The 21,493-nt window shown below is 37.6% G+C and overlaps 1 protein-coding gene across 12 annotated transcripts in view; it reads right to left on the bottom strand.

Moving 5' to 3' along the window:
* Positions 1–414: 414 nt before the first annotated feature.
* The window catches only part of PRLR (prolactin receptor), a 156,651-nt gene continuing 135,572 nt past the window's right edge, over positions 415–21,493 (bottom strand). For all 12 annotated transcript variants that reach the window (XM_039347884.1, XM_039347875.1, XM_039347883.1 and 9 more), the window contains 8 exons: positions 20,437–20,578; positions 18,390–18,519; positions 17,936–18,105; positions 16,316–16,482; positions 15,320–15,461; positions 6,052–6,151; positions 4,875–4,944; positions 415–2,765 (listed from right to left, as the gene is read on the bottom strand). In XM_039347884.1, the coding sequence (XP_039203818.1) occupies positions 1,764–2,765; positions 4,875–4,944; positions 6,052–6,151; positions 15,320–15,461; positions 16,316–16,482; positions 17,936–18,105; positions 18,390–18,519; positions 20,437–20,578 (1,923 nt within the window). In that variant the 3' untranslated portion in view covers positions 415–1,763. The remainder of the gene's footprint in view (positions 2,766–4,874; positions 4,945–6,051; positions 6,152–15,319; positions 15,462–16,315; positions 16,483–17,935; positions 18,106–18,389; positions 18,520–20,436; positions 20,579–21,493) is intronic.

A 21,493-nucleotide genomic window follows, 5' to 3' on the forward strand; every position in this document is an offset into this window, starting at 1 on the left:
TTACAGCTAGAGCTTTCACTCTTGAACTTCTGACTCCCATTGAGAATACATGCTTCTTGGCACAAAGAAATTTCTGTTTGTCCCCCTTCTTTAAGCTTGTGTGTTTTGTATTCAAATGGTTTCAGAATTCAACACCATTGCTGGAAGTGTTTCCCACCCCAGTAGAGCCTGGAATGCCAGCCCACTCAGTGAACCAGAAAAGCCGAAGACCTCATAAATATAACTGGATGCAAAATCAGCTCTATTCTAACAGCTACCTTTTATTATAGAAAATTGTAACGTCCTCTGTTATTTTGCTTTGCTTGCAGAGGCAAAAAATAGACAACAAAACTCCAGATAAATACATACAGCTCTGGGAAGTTGGAAAATAAATATTTAGAATAGAAAAATAATCTGCAAAAGTACACAGGGGGCTACAATTAAAGTAACTTTTTTATTATGTACAATAAGGCAATATATGAAATTGAATTAAACTAAGTTAGAGTGACACAGAAGTGGGCTAGTTTAAATCTCCCCCTTTCCCAAAGGCTGGAATTTGAAAATCACTTATTTTGACAAGGGAGATCTTTGGAATGAGCTCAGCCAAAAAGGAATTCAAGAACCTAGCACACCAAAGCCATACAGAAGGCACAATTTCCTCCCACTCCTCCCTACTTAGGTATATTTTAGTAGCTTAAAATGAGGTAAGTTTGTAAACATTTATAAAAAATAGGACTCTTTTAAATAGGAAAAAGCAGAGAAATAACAACACCCGTCCTTTTTAGAGCTTCTAAAATGTGTTAACATACATAGCAGCATGTGACATAAATTTGCAAATTTTCATTAGCAGCATATCATAGAGCCTGCATGAATAACAACAGAATACAATCATGCAGCATGTGATGGGTGTTGGTTTTATGCCATGGAATTCAGGGACTTGTTTGGTTGTTAAGTGTCATATTTATTCTACTGAGGCAACAGGAAAGCATCCTGTTTTTGGCTGGCAAAAGAATGACCCAACTTGGGCATCAACAGCAAATTCCCTGCTCACTGCCATGGGCCTCCCAATACTCCCATGCTTCCTTGAGACGGTTTAATGCTTCCACTGAGCACTTCATTGGGTAATGAAATGTCCGCAAGAAAACAACCTAATTCAGAGAACACCAAGGGCCTCTCATTTCAACTCTGAACTACAAATATTCTCCTCTTAAATATAAATGGCAGCTATTCAACCTTTTGTCATCAGTCATTTCTAATGCCATCCATCTTTTGCATCTGGTGGGAATAAAGGAGAGCAGGCAGGAGGTGCCCCTTTCTCAAATGGTGAGGAGGAGGGACAGGTGTAGAAAAGAGACACCAGAAATTTGAGGGTGATACAATTCTGCGGCACTTGAAAGTGCAGGGCTCTTGTTTATTTCTTCTGCATGGTGTCAGGTGTCAAGTTTCAATAAATGAGAAGTAAAATGGTGGGTTGCGTATGTAGTGTAGCCTTCATCCGAGGGCGCTTAATCGTCCTTAACCAGAAATTTTTAATACTTTGTCATTTTTGCTAAGGCATGTCAGAAATAAATGCAATAGGTTGTAGTTTGAAATCAAATGACACCTACTTTTCCTAAAGTCAGATTTCACTAAAACAACTCCCTTAATCACAGTCATCAATATGAATTTTTCTGTCTGTTCTTAATGACTGAATACAAAACATAAAAAGATGTGAGCTACAGATGAGCAATTTTGTGCCAAGAATGTTTTTTTTTCCCTTACATCACCTGGGAATTTCAATTTGTTTATTGAAAGGCTGGCATAAAGTTATTTGGATCCAGGTAATCTAAACCACCAGTCTGTATTTTGCACGTGTTGGGAACTGGGAGGCGATAGATAGTGTTTATCTCTGCCTGGCTTTCCGGATTGGACTCCTTTGGGGGTTCCTGAAAAGAAGGCAAGTCCTCCATTTTGGTCTCGGGTAATAATACCAGAATATGATTAGCTACAACAGTTGAAACCTTGGAGTATTCTTGTGCATCTGAAGGCAGAGGACCCTTTTCAGTTTTGTCAAGGCTTTCTTTCTGCTTGAGTAGCACAGCCAACACTCCATCACTGCTGACTTTGTGAATTTCTACATAATCCATTGGCTTTGTAGATGTAAAAGGCAACTGCTCTGGAGGCACTAACCAGAATGCCTCTTGATTATGCTGAGCATTTAGAGACAAATTGGCTCCATCTTCCAGTTGGCCTGTCTCAATGGGTTCCGGAGGTTGAGAACAGTGCTTTTCTTCACTTCTCCCCAAAATGGGTGACCTTTTTACATTTGTCGCTTTGAGTACCCTTTTGCAGATCTCTATGGCATCATGAGAGAAAAACTTCGGACTGTGAGAGTGCCCAGGCTGGTCTCCAGGCCACGTAGATGACTTTAGGCTCTTAGTAGTCAACTGTGGGAGACACTTTTCAGGGTCTAGTTTTAATGTTTCTGAGAGTTTTTTTCTATCACCGTTCCTTTGAACCTCATCAGAATCCGGTACCTCTGCTGCAGGGGGAAGTTTTCTGACTTCCTTATATTTCTCTTGCATTAGAGATGGACTCTCACTGCTTCCTTTTCCTGAATGGCAGTCTATTTCCTGGTGTGCTGGCTTTACATGTTTATTGGGGTGAGTTTTTCCATGATTTGGCACTAGCTGCTGATCTTTGCTGTCATCTATCTCTAAAAATTCTATGAGCAGATCATCAGAGTCTAAAGTTGGAGGAAAACCCTGACAATCAAGAGCACTCAGCAATTCTTCAGTTTTTCCTGCCTGGAGAAAGATGAAATGCACCCTGGATTACTATAAAAATGATATATTGCATAAAAATGAGCTGAACACATTTGGACCTACAGCAGAGGAGATACAGATCTTAAAGCGGGTTACATTTTATGAAGCAGAAAAGGGAACATGATTGTTGAGTTATGATAAGGACTGCAATTCACAAAGTTTCTGGAGATAGGTTAATGCTGTATTTAATTTTATGTAAAAAATTTTACATATAACAACTGCTATATGGGAAGTGCTCCAGCAGCTGCATCTGAAATTTTGGAGGGCCCTGAAGCTATACCTTTGCATCCCTTGTATATAAATAGGCAGTAAACTGGCATAGAATATCAAATAAACACCAACAAATCTGTTTTATGAGTGTTATGAGTTATGAGGATCAGAATGAGGAAATAATTTATTTGAAAGAGATGTTCAGGACATGTGAGCACATGTGAAGTATTAAGCTGTTAAAGCAGCTGCATCTTTTTCTAAATTTGTGGGATGCTTCAGAAATTGCTTCTAAGTGTTTCCACAAGCATTTCCCTGCATAGCTGCTTCGTTTCCCTGGGGAAAGTAACTAACTTTTCATTTTAAAAGATGCTTGGTACATATTTCTGCACGTTCCAAGGCACCTCTTTTCAAATATCTGTATAGTCCTATAAGACACATTATATGTTCGTCTCTTGAAAATGTACAGTGACTCAATATTGTAGTTACCAGGGAGACAAACTATTGCTTTGTGGCATACTCTTTATCAAATATTGTATCAAAAAATGAGATATGGTAGGCAGAATTTAGACTGCAAGCACAAGATAAAGCTCCCTATTCTCATTCCATGTTCCCAATCCAGAATAGAATTTCTGTACTGGTTCTTCTTCAAAGAAAATCCCACTCAAAGGAAACGTGTGTGTATATGAAAATATAGATCTTGTTTCTTTTTAGTTCTGGCAAATTAGCAATTTACTTATTTATTAAATTTATATATCACCCATCTTACTGTCAGGTGACTCTGGGTGGCTTACCGTATCATAAAAGCCGAACTACAAAGGTTTAAATATTAAATATTAGCAAAAATTAGATAAGAACCAGAATACAAATGGGATAGAAATGGGGTCTTTTCTTAATCCAATAACAGTCTCCAGAATGGAAAGCCCCTTTTGGGACCCCAGGCCAATTGGCAAAGCCAGGTTTTGAAAGCCTTTGTAAATGGGGGCTGATCTCACTTTAAGGGGCATGATGTTCCAGAGGGAGGGAGCCACAGCAGACAAGGGTCTTCTCCTGGACCCTGCTAGCTGGAATTCCTTGGCTGACGGGGCCCACAGCATGCCCCTTATGCCAGAGCGAGTGGGGCAGGCCAATCCCACTGGGGTGAGATGGTTCCTCAGTAACTTGGTCCCAGAGCATTAAAGTAATAAACCACACTTTGAATTGGACCCAGGAGCAGACAGGCAACCATTACAGCTTGCACAATACATGGGCTACTCTAGGGTCCCCAAGAACAGTCTGCACAGATGCATTCTGTGCCAGCTGAAACTTCCAAATATTTTTCAAGGGTAGACCTATGTAGCATGCATTGCAGTAGTCCAAATGCGATATGATCAAGATATGAGCGATGAGCATAAGAACTCACAACCCAGGAAATGATACAGCTGGGCAACATCATGAAGTTGTGCAAAGGTTCTCCTAGTGGAGAAGTTATCAAGAGCCATGTGGTGCAGTGGTTAGAATGCAGTACTGCAGGCTAACTCACTGCTCACTGCCAGGAGTTCGATCCTGACCAGCTCAAGGCTGACTCAGCCTTCCATCCTTCCGAGGTCGGTAAAATGAGGACCCAGATTGTTGGGAGCTAAATGCTGGCTCTAAATCACTTAGAGAGAGCTGTAAAGCACTGTTGAAGTAGTATATAAGTCTAAATGCTATTGCTATCATCATAATAGCAGAATAATAACAGCAGAAAAGTTACCCATTTGGAAGGCAAAATGTTTCTTGCTTGATGTTCTTTTTGGTCAAAGAACATGTGACCAAACTATAGCAAACATAGACAAGGCATGACCAAAGAAAGGATTTTCACATTCTGCTGGTGAAGATCCAAACTCTCCTTTAACAGCTCACCTGTAACAGTTTAGCATCCAAGCCTTTTATTTTTGGACCTGGAATTGGTGGTAGAAGGCGAGCTATCATCCTGAAATGCAAAAGGAAGACATAAAAAAAACAACACTATCTTTCACACATCTTAAAGTTACTGAAGTTGAGAAATCCTCTTCTAGACTTTCTGAAATAAGAAGTTTCAGAAGGGATAAATATCTTCGCTCAAGATATTGGGCTATTGGGCTCAAATAATAGTTTGATGAAAATACTAAATGATTAAAAACTCCAGATTATCATTCAATGGCAATATAGGTATAAGCTGCCCACAGAAGATCATCTTTATATAAAATGATCTCTGGCACCAAAATGATTAAAATTTCCTCTGCCTCCTGCTCTTCAAGTAACTGATTATTTCCTGTTAAATATGAACTATGGCAAAGAAGTCAGAACTGGAATTGGAGTGGACAGAGAGAAATTTCAAAGCTTTCTCTCCAGTTTACTGGTCTGTTAGTAATCACATCAATTTTGTGCCAAGTGGGAAGTCTATAGTAGGAAGTCCATTCCTACTGTTTAAATGTAAAAAAATGAGGTAGCATGAATGTATTTAAGGCATTCTTAAAGTCACATATCAGAGTTAATGTGCAAGATTTTGATGCAGAAATCTGACAGTGAGTTTGTGTTTTGAGACAAAGGAATTCTCTACAAAACATTAAGTCATATTTTGTTTAGCCATGAATTACTGAATAAACACAATTAATTGGATTTACACAACATGCTAAGTCAAAAACTCATGTTTACAAGTCATAATATGCCAGCTTCATATCAAATCAATCATATCTTTATCCACCCCATTCTCAAATGCTTATAGTTTGGAAAGTATTCTTTAAGTCAGTGGTTCTCAACCTTTTCTTCACTATGGGCCCCCTTTAAATATCTTTTGTGGCCATAGACCTCCAAGTCTTAGCTCAACATTTAAATCATAATATTTCTTCAAGACTTTCCAGACCCCCTGTGATGACATTGCCCCCCCCCCATGGGTCCATGGATACAGGTTGAGAATCACTGTTTTAAGTGAATGCAATGCTTTCAGATAGACAATAGTCTATAAGAGAGGAACAATAGCCTTTTTCCTTCACTGCTATTTAGATTTTATGGCAGGTTTGTTTTTGTGCATCTTACAACATCTACAATTGTAGCTTACTTGGTTTTTTTCAAAGCCAGTATCCAGATCAAGATCAAACAAGCGGCAATTGATGAAAAAACCACCACGATCCAAACAACTATATCCTTTAGGCTGATATCTGAGAGAGAAAACAAGCTGGTTTAAATTACATGCAATTGCATATATCTTCATATTTTTTTTTAGAGAAAGAATTTTATTTGCATAGTTTTATTAAATCTCCACAATAAGTTTGTGAAGCTAAATTATGGTGCTTGAATGAGTCAAGAATATCAAGTTGACTAAACCAAGCAAGCCAACAAATCTAGAGAACATCACAGTGGCCAACTACAGTGGCCTGTAAAGATCAATCTATCTTGAAATATAAATGAATGAATGAACAAATGAAGAGACTTAACAGTGTGTGCAAATTGACTTTCAGTCTTACGCAGTAGCATAGCAGCCAAGGGATTTTGGGGCTCTGTGCCCTTTGGCTGAATTTCTTCCTGTTAGGGGACCCTAAATGGGCCAGAAGCCACCCCGAAGAGGCGGCAAAGAAGGAAGGAAGTCCTGTGGACCACGGAGAGATGGCAGCTGACCCAATCGGTCCAGGAGAAGCGTTCCAGAAACCAACAGGAGAAAGGCTAGCCTAACTTCACAGTCTAGCCCAAGCTACAAGCAACTGAAGTCAAAAAGCACTACTTTAAGCTGATTATAAACAGTGCATTTGAATCTGGATAAGATCATCTATTTTCTCTATCCTACTTATTAACTTTCCTGGAAAAAAAAATTCCCAAGAAGCAAAAAACCTTCAAACGTGAAGGAAGGGGATTTTTGCCCCACCCTTTTACTAATGGAAGTGGCGAATTAAACCTTTTTTGGAGGACCAAAACATACAGAAATGAAATGAATATAAAACCTAAATTTGGATAAGTTTGGAATTGTTGAATGGTTAAGATTCTCATTTTAAAGGCAATTTTCTATTTTAATAATTTGAAAAATAAACTGGTATTGACATCTAGTGGTAGATAAAGACTATGACAGCTATGGCTTTTATACAGGACATGGCAAAATCTGGAAAAAAACTAATCTGTGGTTGTGACCTTCAAAGCTATAACAATAGAGAACAGCTGTGACAAAAAAAGAAAACAATTTGGGTTGCAGACAAAGAGAGGATTATAAACTTCAGGAAACCTTTTTGAATCTTTTTGTATTATAAATAATCTACTAAACTGTGACTCTAAAGCTATTTGCAGAGAAAAGAAAACCTCGATTCTTGACCACTATGGAAAATCAGAGACTTGAAGAAAGAACTTATCAAGAAAAAATAAATACTTTTCAAGAGGAGACATATGAGATGCTACAATTAATTCAAACAATAATGATTTCAAACCGCAAAGAAATCCAAAATAATTTTGAAAACATAAACCAATTCATCTCCAATTTAACTTTACAACAAAAAAATCCCAGGAAATAACAATAGAGAAGGAGCAGATGAAACAGATAACTGAACACAAATTCGAGGATAGTGACTCGAAGATGGAACTTAACACAACGAAGAAATAATATTTAACCCAAGTGGAAAAAATTTACAAGAAATATTGGTTTTGGAAAAGGCAACTTATACTTTACGACCACAAAACAAATTTGAGGATAAGAAAAAAGACTGGTCAAATGGATTGCAGAGACGTCAGGAACACCACTAGAACTGGAGAGAAAAAAAATGATAAGAGATACAGAGAGAAAAAGAAAGGAAAAGATTTTCAAGAGCAAATGCCTCTTACAAAGATATTGTACTTGACTTATTTTTTATATCTACAGTGACACCTACAAGAATATAGAAAGACTCTTTGACTCAGCAGAATATATTGATTAAAGATATTGGGCAAAAGAAGAAGGCCAAAGTGAAAATTAAGAAAATAGATGATGGGACTTATCAGAGAGAACATTTAAAAAAGAAACACCTGTTTGAATATGGTTAAAGTAATAGAAAGATTTTGGATATGAATTTTGCTTTAAGAGGGAGGAGTCCCTCAAATAACATAGTACTCTCTCTTTCTTCTCTTTTCTTCTCTTATTTCTTGATATGAGTCATATAAAAGAGTGGCTTATATATAAGGAGATATTTTAAATATTTAAATGTGATTAATTTTAAGAAAATTACAATGAATTGAAAAAAATGTTTTGAATAAGATTTAAAAGACCAGATGACTAAATTTATTAAATGGAATATTTAAAGATTAAATATATTCTTAATTATGGTAAAAAAGAATGGAAAAATTTTGAAATAAATATATATTAGCTTAGGGGAAACATGGACTTTCAGTAGTATACTATCTTTTTATCCCTCTTTACCCTTGTTCTTTTTATCTCTTTTTTTAGACTTATTTATTCCTTAAGTAAGGTAAAAATTATGGGATGGTTTACATGAGAAAAATAGAATCAAATATCTAAATGTAATTAACTTTGAGAAAATCTTAACCAGTAAGAATATCTTGAATATTGTGGGAAAAACAAATGTAAACAAGAACTGTAAACGGGATCTATGAATGATGCAACCAGAATGACTAGATAGAAAAGAAATATTATATTGATGTGATTATTATTTGCAGAAATATTAGAAAAAAAATTCATATTCAATTGTTATCTATCAAAAAAATAAGAATTGTATTAACTTAAGGTTGGTAAAAGAGAACATTATGGGAAGAAGAGGAAATCAAATAAAGCTATTATGTGGATTATAGATCATTGAAACCAATTGTTAGCGAATGTTTTTTAAATGTAAACCTAGACAACACACTGTTTACCGAATATTAAGGTGACCATGTTAAAAAATTAATAACACATATTATAAAAAACAGTGTGTGCAAATTGCTTTACAATAATCTTTACTTCACTTGCTAGCAAAAGATATGCAAATGTTCAAGATGACTTTAGAAAGGTTGAAGAATAGAAAATATAACTGCCAATATATGATAAAGCCAAATATCAAAAAGGAAGTCAGAATGTGCTTCATTAATTATACAAAGACCTTTGATTGTGTTGATCCTTCTGAAGCTATGGAAAGTTCTTGGAAAATGAGAATTTCAGAATATCTCATTGCCTCACTGACAAACTTATATACAGGTCAGGAAGTCACAATACAGATTGAACATGGTTAGACAGACTGGCTCCAGGTGGGCAAAAGCATGAGAAAAGGTTAATAATAATAGTAATAATAATAATAATAATAATAATAATAATAATAATAATAATAATAATAATAATAATAATAACCCCCCAGTGAGGCACTACCTTGACGTGGTTGTGGGGCTTGTGTACTCTGAGGAAGATGAGAGCTATGCCAGAGGTTCAACCATACTGGACAGGTCTCATCAGAGGAGTCAGACAAAGAGTGTCTCTCCCATAAAAAATATGGTGAGACGTAAATTTCAGAATGCCATACCGGCTCGGACGTCGCCCGGGTTAACAAGGTCCGCACTAGATATTGGAGTTCCTGGATATCTGGTGAAAAATGGGTTACAGGACTCAGGACTGTTGGCTGAGCAACCAGGGCCAGCAGCTGCAGAACTACTGGAAGAAAAGGTGTTTACCCGTCGCAGATACACAGTGATGGAAAACAAAGAAATAATGATCTGTTACTACAGATCAAGTCCAACAAGACGAGGATATCTAAAACGAATGCACGAATTCTGGAAAGAACAACATCCAGAATCAGAAATAACAGAACAGAGACTAGCAGATCAACGCCGATTTATAACACGAAATAAAGTATTTACAGAAACAGAATTGGACGAACTGCAAAGGTTTACCCAGGGCAAAGAAATCAAAGCCTTACAAGAAGTAATTCAGAATGTAGAGGCAAACCAGGGGGAGTTGGCAGTGAAAGAATCCAGTAGAGATATACAACTGTTCTCATTTGGAAACCAGGCACCTCTTCCTCAGAAAGAACAAAACCCTCTAACTAAAGAAATAAAAGAATTGAAACAAAGAATAACTGAGCATCTAGAACAGCACAAAAACAACAGAATAAGGCTGCCTGCATTGAAGCTTGTTCCAAAGAAACAGCTAGCACAAGCATTAAAAGATGCAAATACTGCAATAGCAAGTATAAGCACCAATTCACTGCAAGAAACAAACCAACTAATGTACAGCACAGCTGCAGTTATAACAGAATACCTGGGATGCAAAATCAACAAAAAGAAAAACAAACAAACAGTGCACCACAAAAATGGAAGGTTAGACTAGAAAATAAGATCAGCAAGTTAAGATCACATGCAAGCAAGCTAGAACAGATGAAAGAAAAGAAGCTGAAGAACAAGAAGACCAAAGAATACCTAATCAAGAAATACCACTTAGAAACAAGGAAGATCAAGGAAGCACTGGAAATAATAAAGCAACAAATAACAGCTATAGCCAGGAAAATCAGTAGATATGAAGCTCGAATTGCAAACTATAGGCAGAACCTCCAATTTCAATCCAATCAGAAACGTTTCTACCAATCCATCAATGGAGAAACTGCAAGGAATCAGTCAGTACCTGACAAGGAAGAAACAGTGCAGTTCTGGAAGCAGATATGGGATAACCCAAAGAAATACAACAAGGATGCGGCTTGGTTAAAAGAGGTGGATGCAAATAAAACAGAAGTTGAAATGAAAGAACTAGTAATAACAACAAAAATGGTAGAAAAAAGAGCAAAGAAAATCAAAAATTGGTCAGCACCAGGTGAAGATGAACTGCATGGGTTTTGGTTGAAACATCTAACTGTTATACACCCACTCATTGCCAAGCAGTTCAACAATATACTACAAGGAGGAGAAATTGAAAAGTGGCTAACAACTGGGAAAACCTACCTAATAATGAAAAATCCAGCAAAAGGGGCAACACCAGGTAACTACAGGCCAATTACCTGCTTGCCAACAACATTCAAATTACTAACTGGTGTGGTAGCTGATGCAGTACAACAGCATCTAGTTGAAAACAATCTCTTTCCACCTGAGCAGAAAGGAAACCGCCCCAATAGCAGAGGAACAAAAGATCAACTCCTAATAGACAAAATGATCTTGGAAAACTGCAAGAGAAGGAAGACCAACCTGAATGTGGCATGGATTGACTACAAAAAGGCATTTGACTCTCTGCCACATGATTGGATAATCAAGTGCCTAGAAATAACAGGAGTAAGTAGAAACATCAGAAAATTTGTGCAAAGATCGATGGCACAATGGAAGACACAGTTGCAGATCAATGGTGAAAAGCTGGGAGAGGTTAATATCAAGAGAGGAATATTTCAAGGAGATTCATTATCACCATTACTATTTGTTATTGCACTGTTTCCTCTGTCAACAATACTGAATAACTCAGGACATGGCTATCAAACATCAAAAACATCTGCTAGACTATCCCACCTCCTTTACATGGATGATCTGAAGCTGTATGGAAAAACATCATCTGAAATAGAATCGCTGCTCAACACTGTCCGTATATATAGCCAAGATATTGTAATGGAGTTTGGCTTGGACAAATGTGCCACACTTACTATCAAACAAGGAAAAATAGTGAAAACTGAAGGAATCAAGATGCCCCACGAAAATAACATTAAGAGTCTGGATGAGGAAGAATACTACAAATACTTGGGTATCCTTCAAGCTGACAACATCAAGCACACTGAAGTCAAGAAAAAGATTAGAGGTGAATACATCAAGAGAGTGAAGAAGATCTTAAAATCCAAACTCAATGGAGGAAATACCATAAAGGCAATCAACACCTGGGCAATCCCAGTCATTAGGTACACAGCTGGAATAGTGGACTGGACTCAAGCAGAACTAAAAGCAATGGATAGGCAGACCAGAAAAATAATGACAATGAATCATGCCCTTCATCCACGCAGTGACATTGATAGACTTTATCTACCAAGGCAAATAGGTGGGCGTGGAATGCTACAAGTACATCAGATGGTTGAAGAAGAAAAAATGGCTTTGGAAGAATATCTGAAGAACAATGATGAAGATGCACTGAAATTAGTATATCAGGAAGGCTTACTAACTACTGGAGAGACCAAACTGGCCTACAAGAAAGACCAAATGAAGAACAGAATAGAGGCATGGGAAGACAAAGCACTACATGGCCAATACATTAAAAAAATAGCTGGGAAAGCAGATAATAATAAAACCTGGCAATGGCTAAGAGCAGGAAAATTGAAGAAAGAGACCGAGGGACTAATTCTGGCTGCACAAGACCAAGCCTTAAGGACAAATGCATACAAAGTCAAAATTGAGAAGACAGCAACAGACAGTAAGTGCCGCCTATGCAAAGAAGCTGAAGAAACAGTGGACCACTTGGTAAGCTGTTGCAAGAAGATTGCACAGACTGATTACAAGCAGCGGCATGACAAAGTAGCAACAATGGTGCATTGGAAGATCTGCAAAAAATATCATTTGCCTGTAAGCAAAAACTGGTGGGATCATAAAATAGAGAAAGTCATAGAAAATGATAAAATTAAACTGCTCTGGGACTTCAGAATTCAAACAGACAAGCACCTGCAACATAACACCCCAGACTTAACAATTGTCGATAAGAAAGACAAAAAAGTCTGGATAGTGGACGTGGCAGTGCCTGGAGATAGCAGAATAGAAGAGAAAGAACTGGAGAAGATAACAAAATACAAAGACCTACAAATAGAAATAGAAAGACTGTGGCAAAAGCAAGCAAGGGTAGTACCAATAGTCATAGGCTCCTTGGGTGCAATCCCAAAACAACTGGAGCACCACTTGAACACCATTGGCATTGACAAATTCGCTATTAGTCAATTGCAAAAGGCGGCCTTATTAGGAACTGCTTCCATCCTGCGACGATATCTGTAATACCATCAAACATCCACATCTGCCTATCCCAGGTCCTGGGTAAGGACTCGATAGGTAGACAAAATGCCAAATCCAGTCTGAACATCTGGCTGACTGTGCGATGATCAATAATAATAATAATAATAATAATAATAATAATAATAATAATAATAATAATAATAAAGTTGGAAGGGACCTTGGAGGTCATCTAGTCCAACCCCCTGCTCGGCAGGAAACCCTACACCATTTCGGACAAATGGCTGTCCAGTCTCTTCTTAAAAACTTCCAGTGTTGGAGCATTTACTGCTTCTGGAGGCAAGCTGTTCCACTGATTAATTGTTCTCACTGTCAGGAAGTTTCTCCTTAGTTCTAGGTTGCTTCTCTCCTTGATTAGTTTCCACCCGTTGCTTCTTGTCCTGCCTTCAGGTGCTTTGGAAAATAGCTTAATTCCCTCTTCTTTATGGCAGCCCCTGAGATATTGGAATACTGCTATCATGTCCCCCCTTGTCCTTCTCTTCGTTAAACTAGACATACCCAATTCTAGCAACCGTTCCTTATATGTTTTAGCCTCCAGTCCCCTAATCATCTTTGTTGCTCTTCTCTGTACTCTTTCTAGAGTCTCAACATCTTTTTTACATCGTGGTGACCAAAACTGGATGCAGTATTCCAAGTGTGGCCTTACCAAGGCATTGAAGAGTGGTATTAATACTTCGCGTGATCTTGATTCTATCCCTCTGTTAATGCAGCCTAGTACTGTGTTGGCCTTTTTGGCAGCTGCCGCACACTGCTGGCTCATATTTAACTGATTGTCTACTAGGACTCCGAGGTCCCTCTCACAGTTACTACTATTGAGCATGGTGCCACCTATGCTGTACTTGTGCATTTGGTTTTTCTTGCCTAAATGTAGAACCTTGCTTTTTTCACCATTGAATTTCATTTTGTTAGTTAGTGCCCAGTGTTCAAGTCTGTCCAGATCCTTCTGTATCTGAAGCCTGTCTTCTGGAGTGTTGGCTATTCCTGCCAGCTTGGTGTCATCTGCAAATTTGATGAGTTCCCCATCTATCCCTTCATCCAAATCGTTGATGAAGATGTTGAAGAGTACTGGGCCCAGAACAGAGCCCTGGGGCACCCCACTACACACTTCCCTCCATATAGATGCAGTTCCATTGAGGACCACTCGCTGAGTACGGCCGGTCAGCCAGCTACGGATCCATCTGGTGGTGGTTCTGTCTACCCCACATTTTTCTATCTTGTCAAGTAGTAGGTTGTGATCTACTTTATCAAATGCCTTACTGAAGTCCAAGTAAATTATGTCCACAGCATTCCTCTGATCCACTAATTTTGTCACTTGGTCAAAGAATGCAATAAGATTTGTCTGGCATGATCTATTTTTGACAAACCCATGTTGGCTTTTAGTAATGACTTTGTTTGCCTCTAGGTGTTCGTTGATTCGTTGTTTGATTATCTTTTCCAGGATCTTCCCAGGTATTGAGGTCAGGCTGATAGGTCTGTAATTTCCTGGATCCATTTTTTTTCCTTTTTTGAGGATGGGAACTACATCAGCTCTTTTCCAGTCCTCTGGTAGTTCCCCTGTGTTCCAGGATCTTTGAAAAATATAGTTCAGTGGCTCCGATATCACATCTGCCAGTTCCTTGAGAACTCTGGGGTGTAATCCATCTGGTCCTGGCGATTTGAACTCATCTAGGCTGGACAGGTGCTCCCTAACCATTTTCTTGCCTATCTTAACTTGTGTTTCTGTTTTGTTTTTTATGGCACTATTTTTGATAGGTTGGTCTGTTTTTTCCCTTTGTGTAAAGACAGATGCAAAAAATGAGTTAAATAGTTCTGCTTTCTCCCTGTTGCTTGTCACCTTCTTGCCACTTCCACCCACTAATGGACCAATCATTTCCTTCACTTTTTTCTTGTTTTTTACATGTTGAAAGAAGCTTTTTTTGTTATTTTTGACTTTGGTCGCAAGCCTTAGTTCATTTTGAGCCTTGGCTTTCTTCACTTCATCTTTGCAGGCTCGGGCTATTTGCTGATATTCTGACTTAGTTATGTTCCCCTCTTTCCACTTTCTGTACTTGTCCTTTTTATCTTTCAATTTGTCAGAGAGTTCTTTATGCAGCCATGCTGGTTTCTTTTGAGAGCTGTTATTTTTCCTCTTTGTTGTATACTCTGCCCTTGTTTATTCAACCTATTTGCTGAAGGGAGGAAGAAAAGACACCCAAGGAACTCCACCCATTCCTGTCCTCAGTATGCCCTCTGAACAAGAAACAAGGATGCCACCATACCCATGGCATTATAGAGAACGACACTTTTTTATGGCAATATAGTTTTCTGCTAGGTCAAGAAGTGGACGATGGTATTTAATTTTGCTGTGGGGAAAAGCCTTACGCTAACTAAACTGAACTTGTTCTTGGCTTCATAAGCCTAATGCCAATACAAGGCCAGGCAAAGGTTTACCTCACCTTTTTGGAGTTTAATATAACTTTTAGGGCTCCAGTTGCTCCAGATACCATAATCTGACCTGCATCGAACCTGGGCAACATATCTTTCTCCTGGATTCACACTGAACATCTTATAAGACGTCCTTTGCCCAACAAATATTTTCTGGAAATATAAGAATATACACAAAAGAGCTTCTATATAAAACATAGAAAAAGTTTCTTTTGTTAAAAAAAATGCAACAACAAAGTACAAGTAGCCCTTGTTTAATGAGCACAATTGGGACTGGCAACTAGGCTGTTAAATGAAGTGATCACAAAGTGAAACCCCAACTGTGCTAAAGCTATTTACTTCAGCTTTCCTTCCCTTTACAGACCTGCAAATGCGAAGTCAAAAAGTTACTTTTTCATCAGCCGTGTAACTGGAAATGGTAGCTAAACAAGGCAGTTGCTAAGTATGGTCTGCTTGCATGTTAGTTATTTTGACAAGCAAAATTAATGGAGAAGCTAGCAGGAGGTCGCAAACAGTGACCCTGTGAACGTGCACGTAACAATGGCATGGAGTCTGCTTAATGATGGCAACTGGAAGTGTCAAAATGTCTGTCAGTAACCTGTGTGGTCATGTGATGTTGTGCTTTATCTCTTAGCTATAGAAATTCTGGCCCCAATTACTATTGTTTGTTTGCTGCCCATCTCACCACAATGATTAAGGACTATCTTTATTGTATGAATGGACTAGAGAAGTGCATAGTAAAAATACTCATACACATGTATCAAAGCGTACTATTTTAGGATATACTATGAACTGCAGCAATTATTTGCATTACATATACAAGCATATTGATAAATAAGGAAATATTTTAAATGCTTGCTCAATCCCAAAGTTCTGAAGACCCACAGTTTTTATGGTTTATTATTTATAGCGTGAAGTATGGCAATTATTAGTTGTTATATTGACCGTGGTTTTTTGTGACCTAAAAGCATGCAGAATGTTTGGCCACCAAAAATGAAAACACTTACTTCCCACTCTTGTCCTTCTTCAGGCTTTATGTGTAATTCATACTCCAGAGTTAACCAGCCAGATTTGACATCACCCAGAGAAGGCGGATTCCAAGTCACCAACGCATATTGTCCATATACTTTTTTCTCAAATTCTAGGGAAAGATTTTCTGGAGGATCTGGCTGAACTGAAAAAATGAAGGATCAGGGATTTACAATTCATGGATGAAAATGGAGGCATGCCTTGTACATTAAGACTTGAGCTTCCCTCTCTTCTATCCTATTGTGATAGAACATACAGGGAGCTTTTCTGGCTACTTGTATATTAACTTCTTAAAAAGAAAGAAAGAAATGCTTCTTGTTGTCTTATTGTCTCCTTTCACTCTTCCTGCTAGAGAAAGAAGCCTCCCACGGCTAATTACCTGCTTTCATTTAAAGAATCAGCAGATGCAAGATGACAGTGTCCATCAAGAGGCAGCAAAAGGAACTGCTTTCTGATCACTTCCTCTTTCCCCAAGCAAGGGACTTCACTTCTCTGTCACTTTTAGTTGCTGATGCAACTCAGCTCCAGTTTGTGACTAATGGGTTCCCCAAAAGGAAGAAGTGAGAAGATAAAGAAATGCCAGCAATGCATTGGTGAGCCAGGATGATGTGGTTGGTTGCAAGTCCAGGCTTTCTTTTACACAGAGAATCTACTGCCTGCACAATGTGACTCGCCAGTCTGAATGTTGTCTTAACATCACTTAAAGTCTATGCAGATTCTCACTCATCCGGGTCATGGTTGTCCCAAAGGTGCTTTTTCTTTTTTTTCCCTTTTTTTTAACCAATTTTATTTATAATACAATTAAAAGAAACATTGGATATAACGTGACATTCCAGTATATACATTCTTATCAAATTTTTTCACATTGTACAATCGGTTCTTCATCTCTGAATAGACATCTAAATTTTATATACAATACTTAATCTATTTCTCTATTTGCTAACCTAAAATTACATATATTTCTATCTTAACGCTAGCCTATAATCCCAAACTTCCTCCTCGAATCCCTCCAGCAGTAAAATTTATCCCAGGTTTCGAAATAAACTGATCTATGTTTGTCTTTCAATACCATTGTGAGCCTGTCCATTTCCGCACATGATAATATTTTATATAGTGTCTCTTCCTCTGTGAGAATTTCTTTGCTCTTCCATTTTTGCGTGAACACCAGCCTAGGTGCAGTCAAGATATGTAACAACAAGTAGATTGTTCCCTTATTGTATTTCTCTGTAGTTATTCTCACCAGGAAAAGTTCAGGTTTTAATTCTAAGTCCAACATTAATATATCATTCAGCCATCTTTGTATCCTGTTCCAATACTCACAAAGCCTTTGAGCATTCCCACCACATATGATAATATGATCCTATTCTCATCCAAGAAGCAAAATTTCTTTAAGGAAAAACAAAGAAAGTCCAGTTGCCTTTTAAAAAAGCACCGTTGGGACTTAACATCACTTATTTTAATCAGTTAGATGCTTAACAAAGCTACCATTGACTGACTGCCATTTATAGATGATGGTCGATATGGCAATGTGGGGGGATTCTCAGGCTCTTTTGAACATTCTGCCATCTTTCCCATTCAGAAGAATTTGTACTTCATACCTATATTTGCTACATCCACGTAATAAGGGTCTGCCACACTACTCCCCATCTCATTCATCGCCTTTAAAGTAAAATTATAGGTAGTCCACAGCGATGTGTGCTTTTTATTAAAGTAACAGGAGTTGGGCCCCGCTGTTGTGTAGTCCGGGCATTCGTAGTATTTTTTATCTCTGAAAAACACAAATAGAAAAAAAAGGGAATCACATCAATCAGACTGCTGAGCTTATTGGCATTGTTTACCAAATTAGTAAGTTGTCCTATGGGGAAAGCTAAGAGCCAACTTTTCTAGAGATGCAAAATTATGTAACAATCCATTTAGAGCAAGGGTGGAGAAGATGGCCCTTTTATGACTTGTGGATGTCAACTGCCAGAATTCCTGAGTCAGCCATAAAGTCAGTCATAAAGGGGCCACAGTTCCCTACCTCCAATTTAGAAGATGATTTATAATTTTTACCTTTCTCTCTTATAGAGCAGTGTATAATTTCTTGGGAGACTTCCTTCAGAGCTTGGCTTCCACCAACAAGTAAAGGTTTCTTTTTCGGGAGAGCGACATCCTGTAAAGATTGGCTTCCCTGGAGGCTGGCCTGTAAAAAAAGGGCCCATGTGCATCATATCGTTAGCCCTTGACTTACAACCATTCAATTAGCGGTCATTCAAAGGTACAACAGCACTGAAAAAAGTGACTTATGACCAATCCTCCCACTTATAACCATTGTAGCATTCCTACAGTAATGTGATCAAAATTTGGGCCCTTGGCAAGTGGTATGTACTTATGATAATTGCAGAACCCAGGATCATGTGATCACCATTTGTGAGCTTCCCAATCAGCTCCCGACAAACAAAGTCAATGGAAGAAGCCAGATTTGCTCAAATGCCATGTGATTCATTTAACAAGAGCAGTGATTCTCTTAACAACTGTGGCAAAAGGGTTGTAAAATTGAGTACAACTCACTTAACAACCATCTTGCTTGGCAATGGAAATTCTGATACCAATTGTAGTCATAAATTGAAGACTATCCTGCATTAACACCAGAGTAATGATGCCTTAGGAATATGCAAGTCTTCTAATCTATTCTACCTTCTTGTGAAGATCAATGAAGTTTAAGGATAAGGACACACCCTTGTATATGAAAAATTTAAGCTACTGGGCAGTTTAAAAAATTACAAGTAGTCCTCAACTTACAAGTTTGTTTAGTGACTGTTTGAAGTTACAATTGCACTAAAAAAAGTGACACAATCATTTTTCACACTTATGGCCGTTGTAGCATCCTCATGGTCACCTTTGGATATTTGACAACTGACTCACGTTTATGATGGTTGCAGTGTCCCAGAGCCATGTGATCTCCTTTTGAGACCTTCTGACAAGCAAAGTCAATGGGAAAACCAGATTCACTTAACAACCGTGTGACTAATTTAACAATTGCAGCGATTCTCTTAACAAATGTGGCAAGAAAAGTCATAAAATGGGACAAAACTCACTTAATAAAATTTTCATTTAACAACATAAATTTTGTTTTGTTCATTTAACAACATAAATTCAATTGAAGTGGTAAGTTGAGGATTACCTGTAGTTATTAGTGACTCTTTGATAATTTACCCAGAAAAGATTAATGTAAAGTATAAATTTTGCTCCTTTGCAGTTTTCAAAAACTACTTTAGTTACAATTTCTATCTTATTGCCAGGCACTCCAACTATCTTCCCCATTAGATTCTTGCTATTTGATGGGCTCTCAGTTTTATTTCTAACAATACATTTTTCATTTTTGTCTATTCCTGCTTTGTTATCAAGTTAGATTCATTTATCAGTTTGCTTTCTTCTATGTTTTCTTTCTTCATTTGAGCAAGATCTCATTATTTTTTAAAAAAGGATGTTAACTATGACAATTTAATGTTGAATTTGTTGGTTCTTTTTAAAAACTGTGGAATAATTTTTATTGGAATCTCTGTTGCAATCATTTTAAAATAAGCCTCACACCTCTTTTGATTCTCCTTTTTAATACAGTAAACACATGTCTTGAATCCCTAGAGATTTGGATATAACATAGCTGTGATGTTTGGAAAATATGTTACAGAAAAGCTGCCAGCAAATTCATTCCTCCTGCTTATATGAGAATTATTTGGTTTATACAAAGCTGCAGTGTAGCTTTTGTCTATGGAGATTCTCAGTCATCCAAATCATGGTTGTTCCAAAGGTGCTTTTTCAAAAGGCAACTGGACTTTCCTTTTTTTTTTTCCTTGAAGACATTTCACTTCTCATCCAAGAAGCTTCTTCAATTCTGAAGAAGAACTGAACTGAACAGAACTGAAGAAGCTTCAAGGAAAACCAAAGAAAGTCCAGTTGTCTTTTGAAAAAGTATCTTTGAGACAGCAGTGTAGCTTTTATTAAATAAACTTGCATGCAATATAGAAATCTATCCTTAAATATTCTGTAATTTTTCAGCTCTATGTTTCTGTTAAATGTTTGATTTTCCAAGACAAAAAATTTCAAGAGACTGACTCACCATTATGGAAGTGGATGTATCTTTCTGAGCTCCACAAGCTCCTTTCACCATGATCTGTTACACAGCGAACCTGAGCAGTATATTTCATTCCTGGATGCAAGTGAGATATTTTATATTGCAACTGCTGTCCCACAAAGTAATTCTGCAAAGGGGCAAAGGTAATGGAAACTGAAAAATGTGGCATTTCCAAGTTGCAACCCAAATCATATCAGTACATCAAATATATAGGTAATTTGAATCTGTGTTATCTAGTCTAGGTTGACTTTCAAATGGATTGGATTATAAATCTGATCATCTCCTTCTAGCATGGCCAATAACCTTATTATCTGGCAGTGTGTACAGTTTCATGGAAAAAACAACATTGGGAAGAGATCGTCTATAGCTTTAAATATTCTAATCTTTTAGATCAGAGTAAACAAATAAAAGTATAAAGTATTTCCAGATATTTCCAGATATAAAATATTTCCAGATACTGTCAGCCAAATAATACTATGGTTTATGCAGTTTGCTTCTAAGCCTCTTTGTTTTGGCCATTCCAGGCGTTTTCCTAAGAAAAAAGTCTCATAACAAGAATCATATAATCAGTTGCCGGTTTTGTTTGGTTTGATGCCACCAGTGACACAGACGCACTTTGAATCACTCCCGCCCTCTCATATCATAAATAAATACTCAAGATAAAATATTTCCAATACAGTCATAGTTAAAATATATATTTTTATGATTGTAACAGTCATGGGTGTGTGTGTGTGTGTGTGTGTGTGTGTGTGTGAGTAACACTCATAGTTAAATATATATTTTAATAACAACAAAACCAATTAAAATCAAGACGCTTATAATATTACTCAACAATGCAAGCTAGTACAATAATTTAACCCTGAAATGGAAACAATGGAAACAGACTTTAAAACTGGGTTCAAGAATAAAGAGGCAAGCAATGTAACTAGCAGAAGGCATGAGTGTGATATTTTAAAACTTGGTTACAGTGGGCCAACTTCTCTCTTGTAAAGATGATGTTGGGGAGGAAAATCTTGAGGTTGGTGTGACAAGAGTTGGTATA

This window comes from Crotalus tigris, unplaced genomic scaffold, assembly GCF_016545835.1.
Source record: "Crotalus tigris isolate CLP2741 ecotype Arizona unplaced genomic scaffold, ASM1654583v1 scf7180000018103.2265978, whole genome shotgun sequence".
Lineage (NCBI taxonomy): Eukaryota > Metazoa > Chordata > Lepidosauria > Squamata > Viperidae > Crotalus > Crotalus tigris.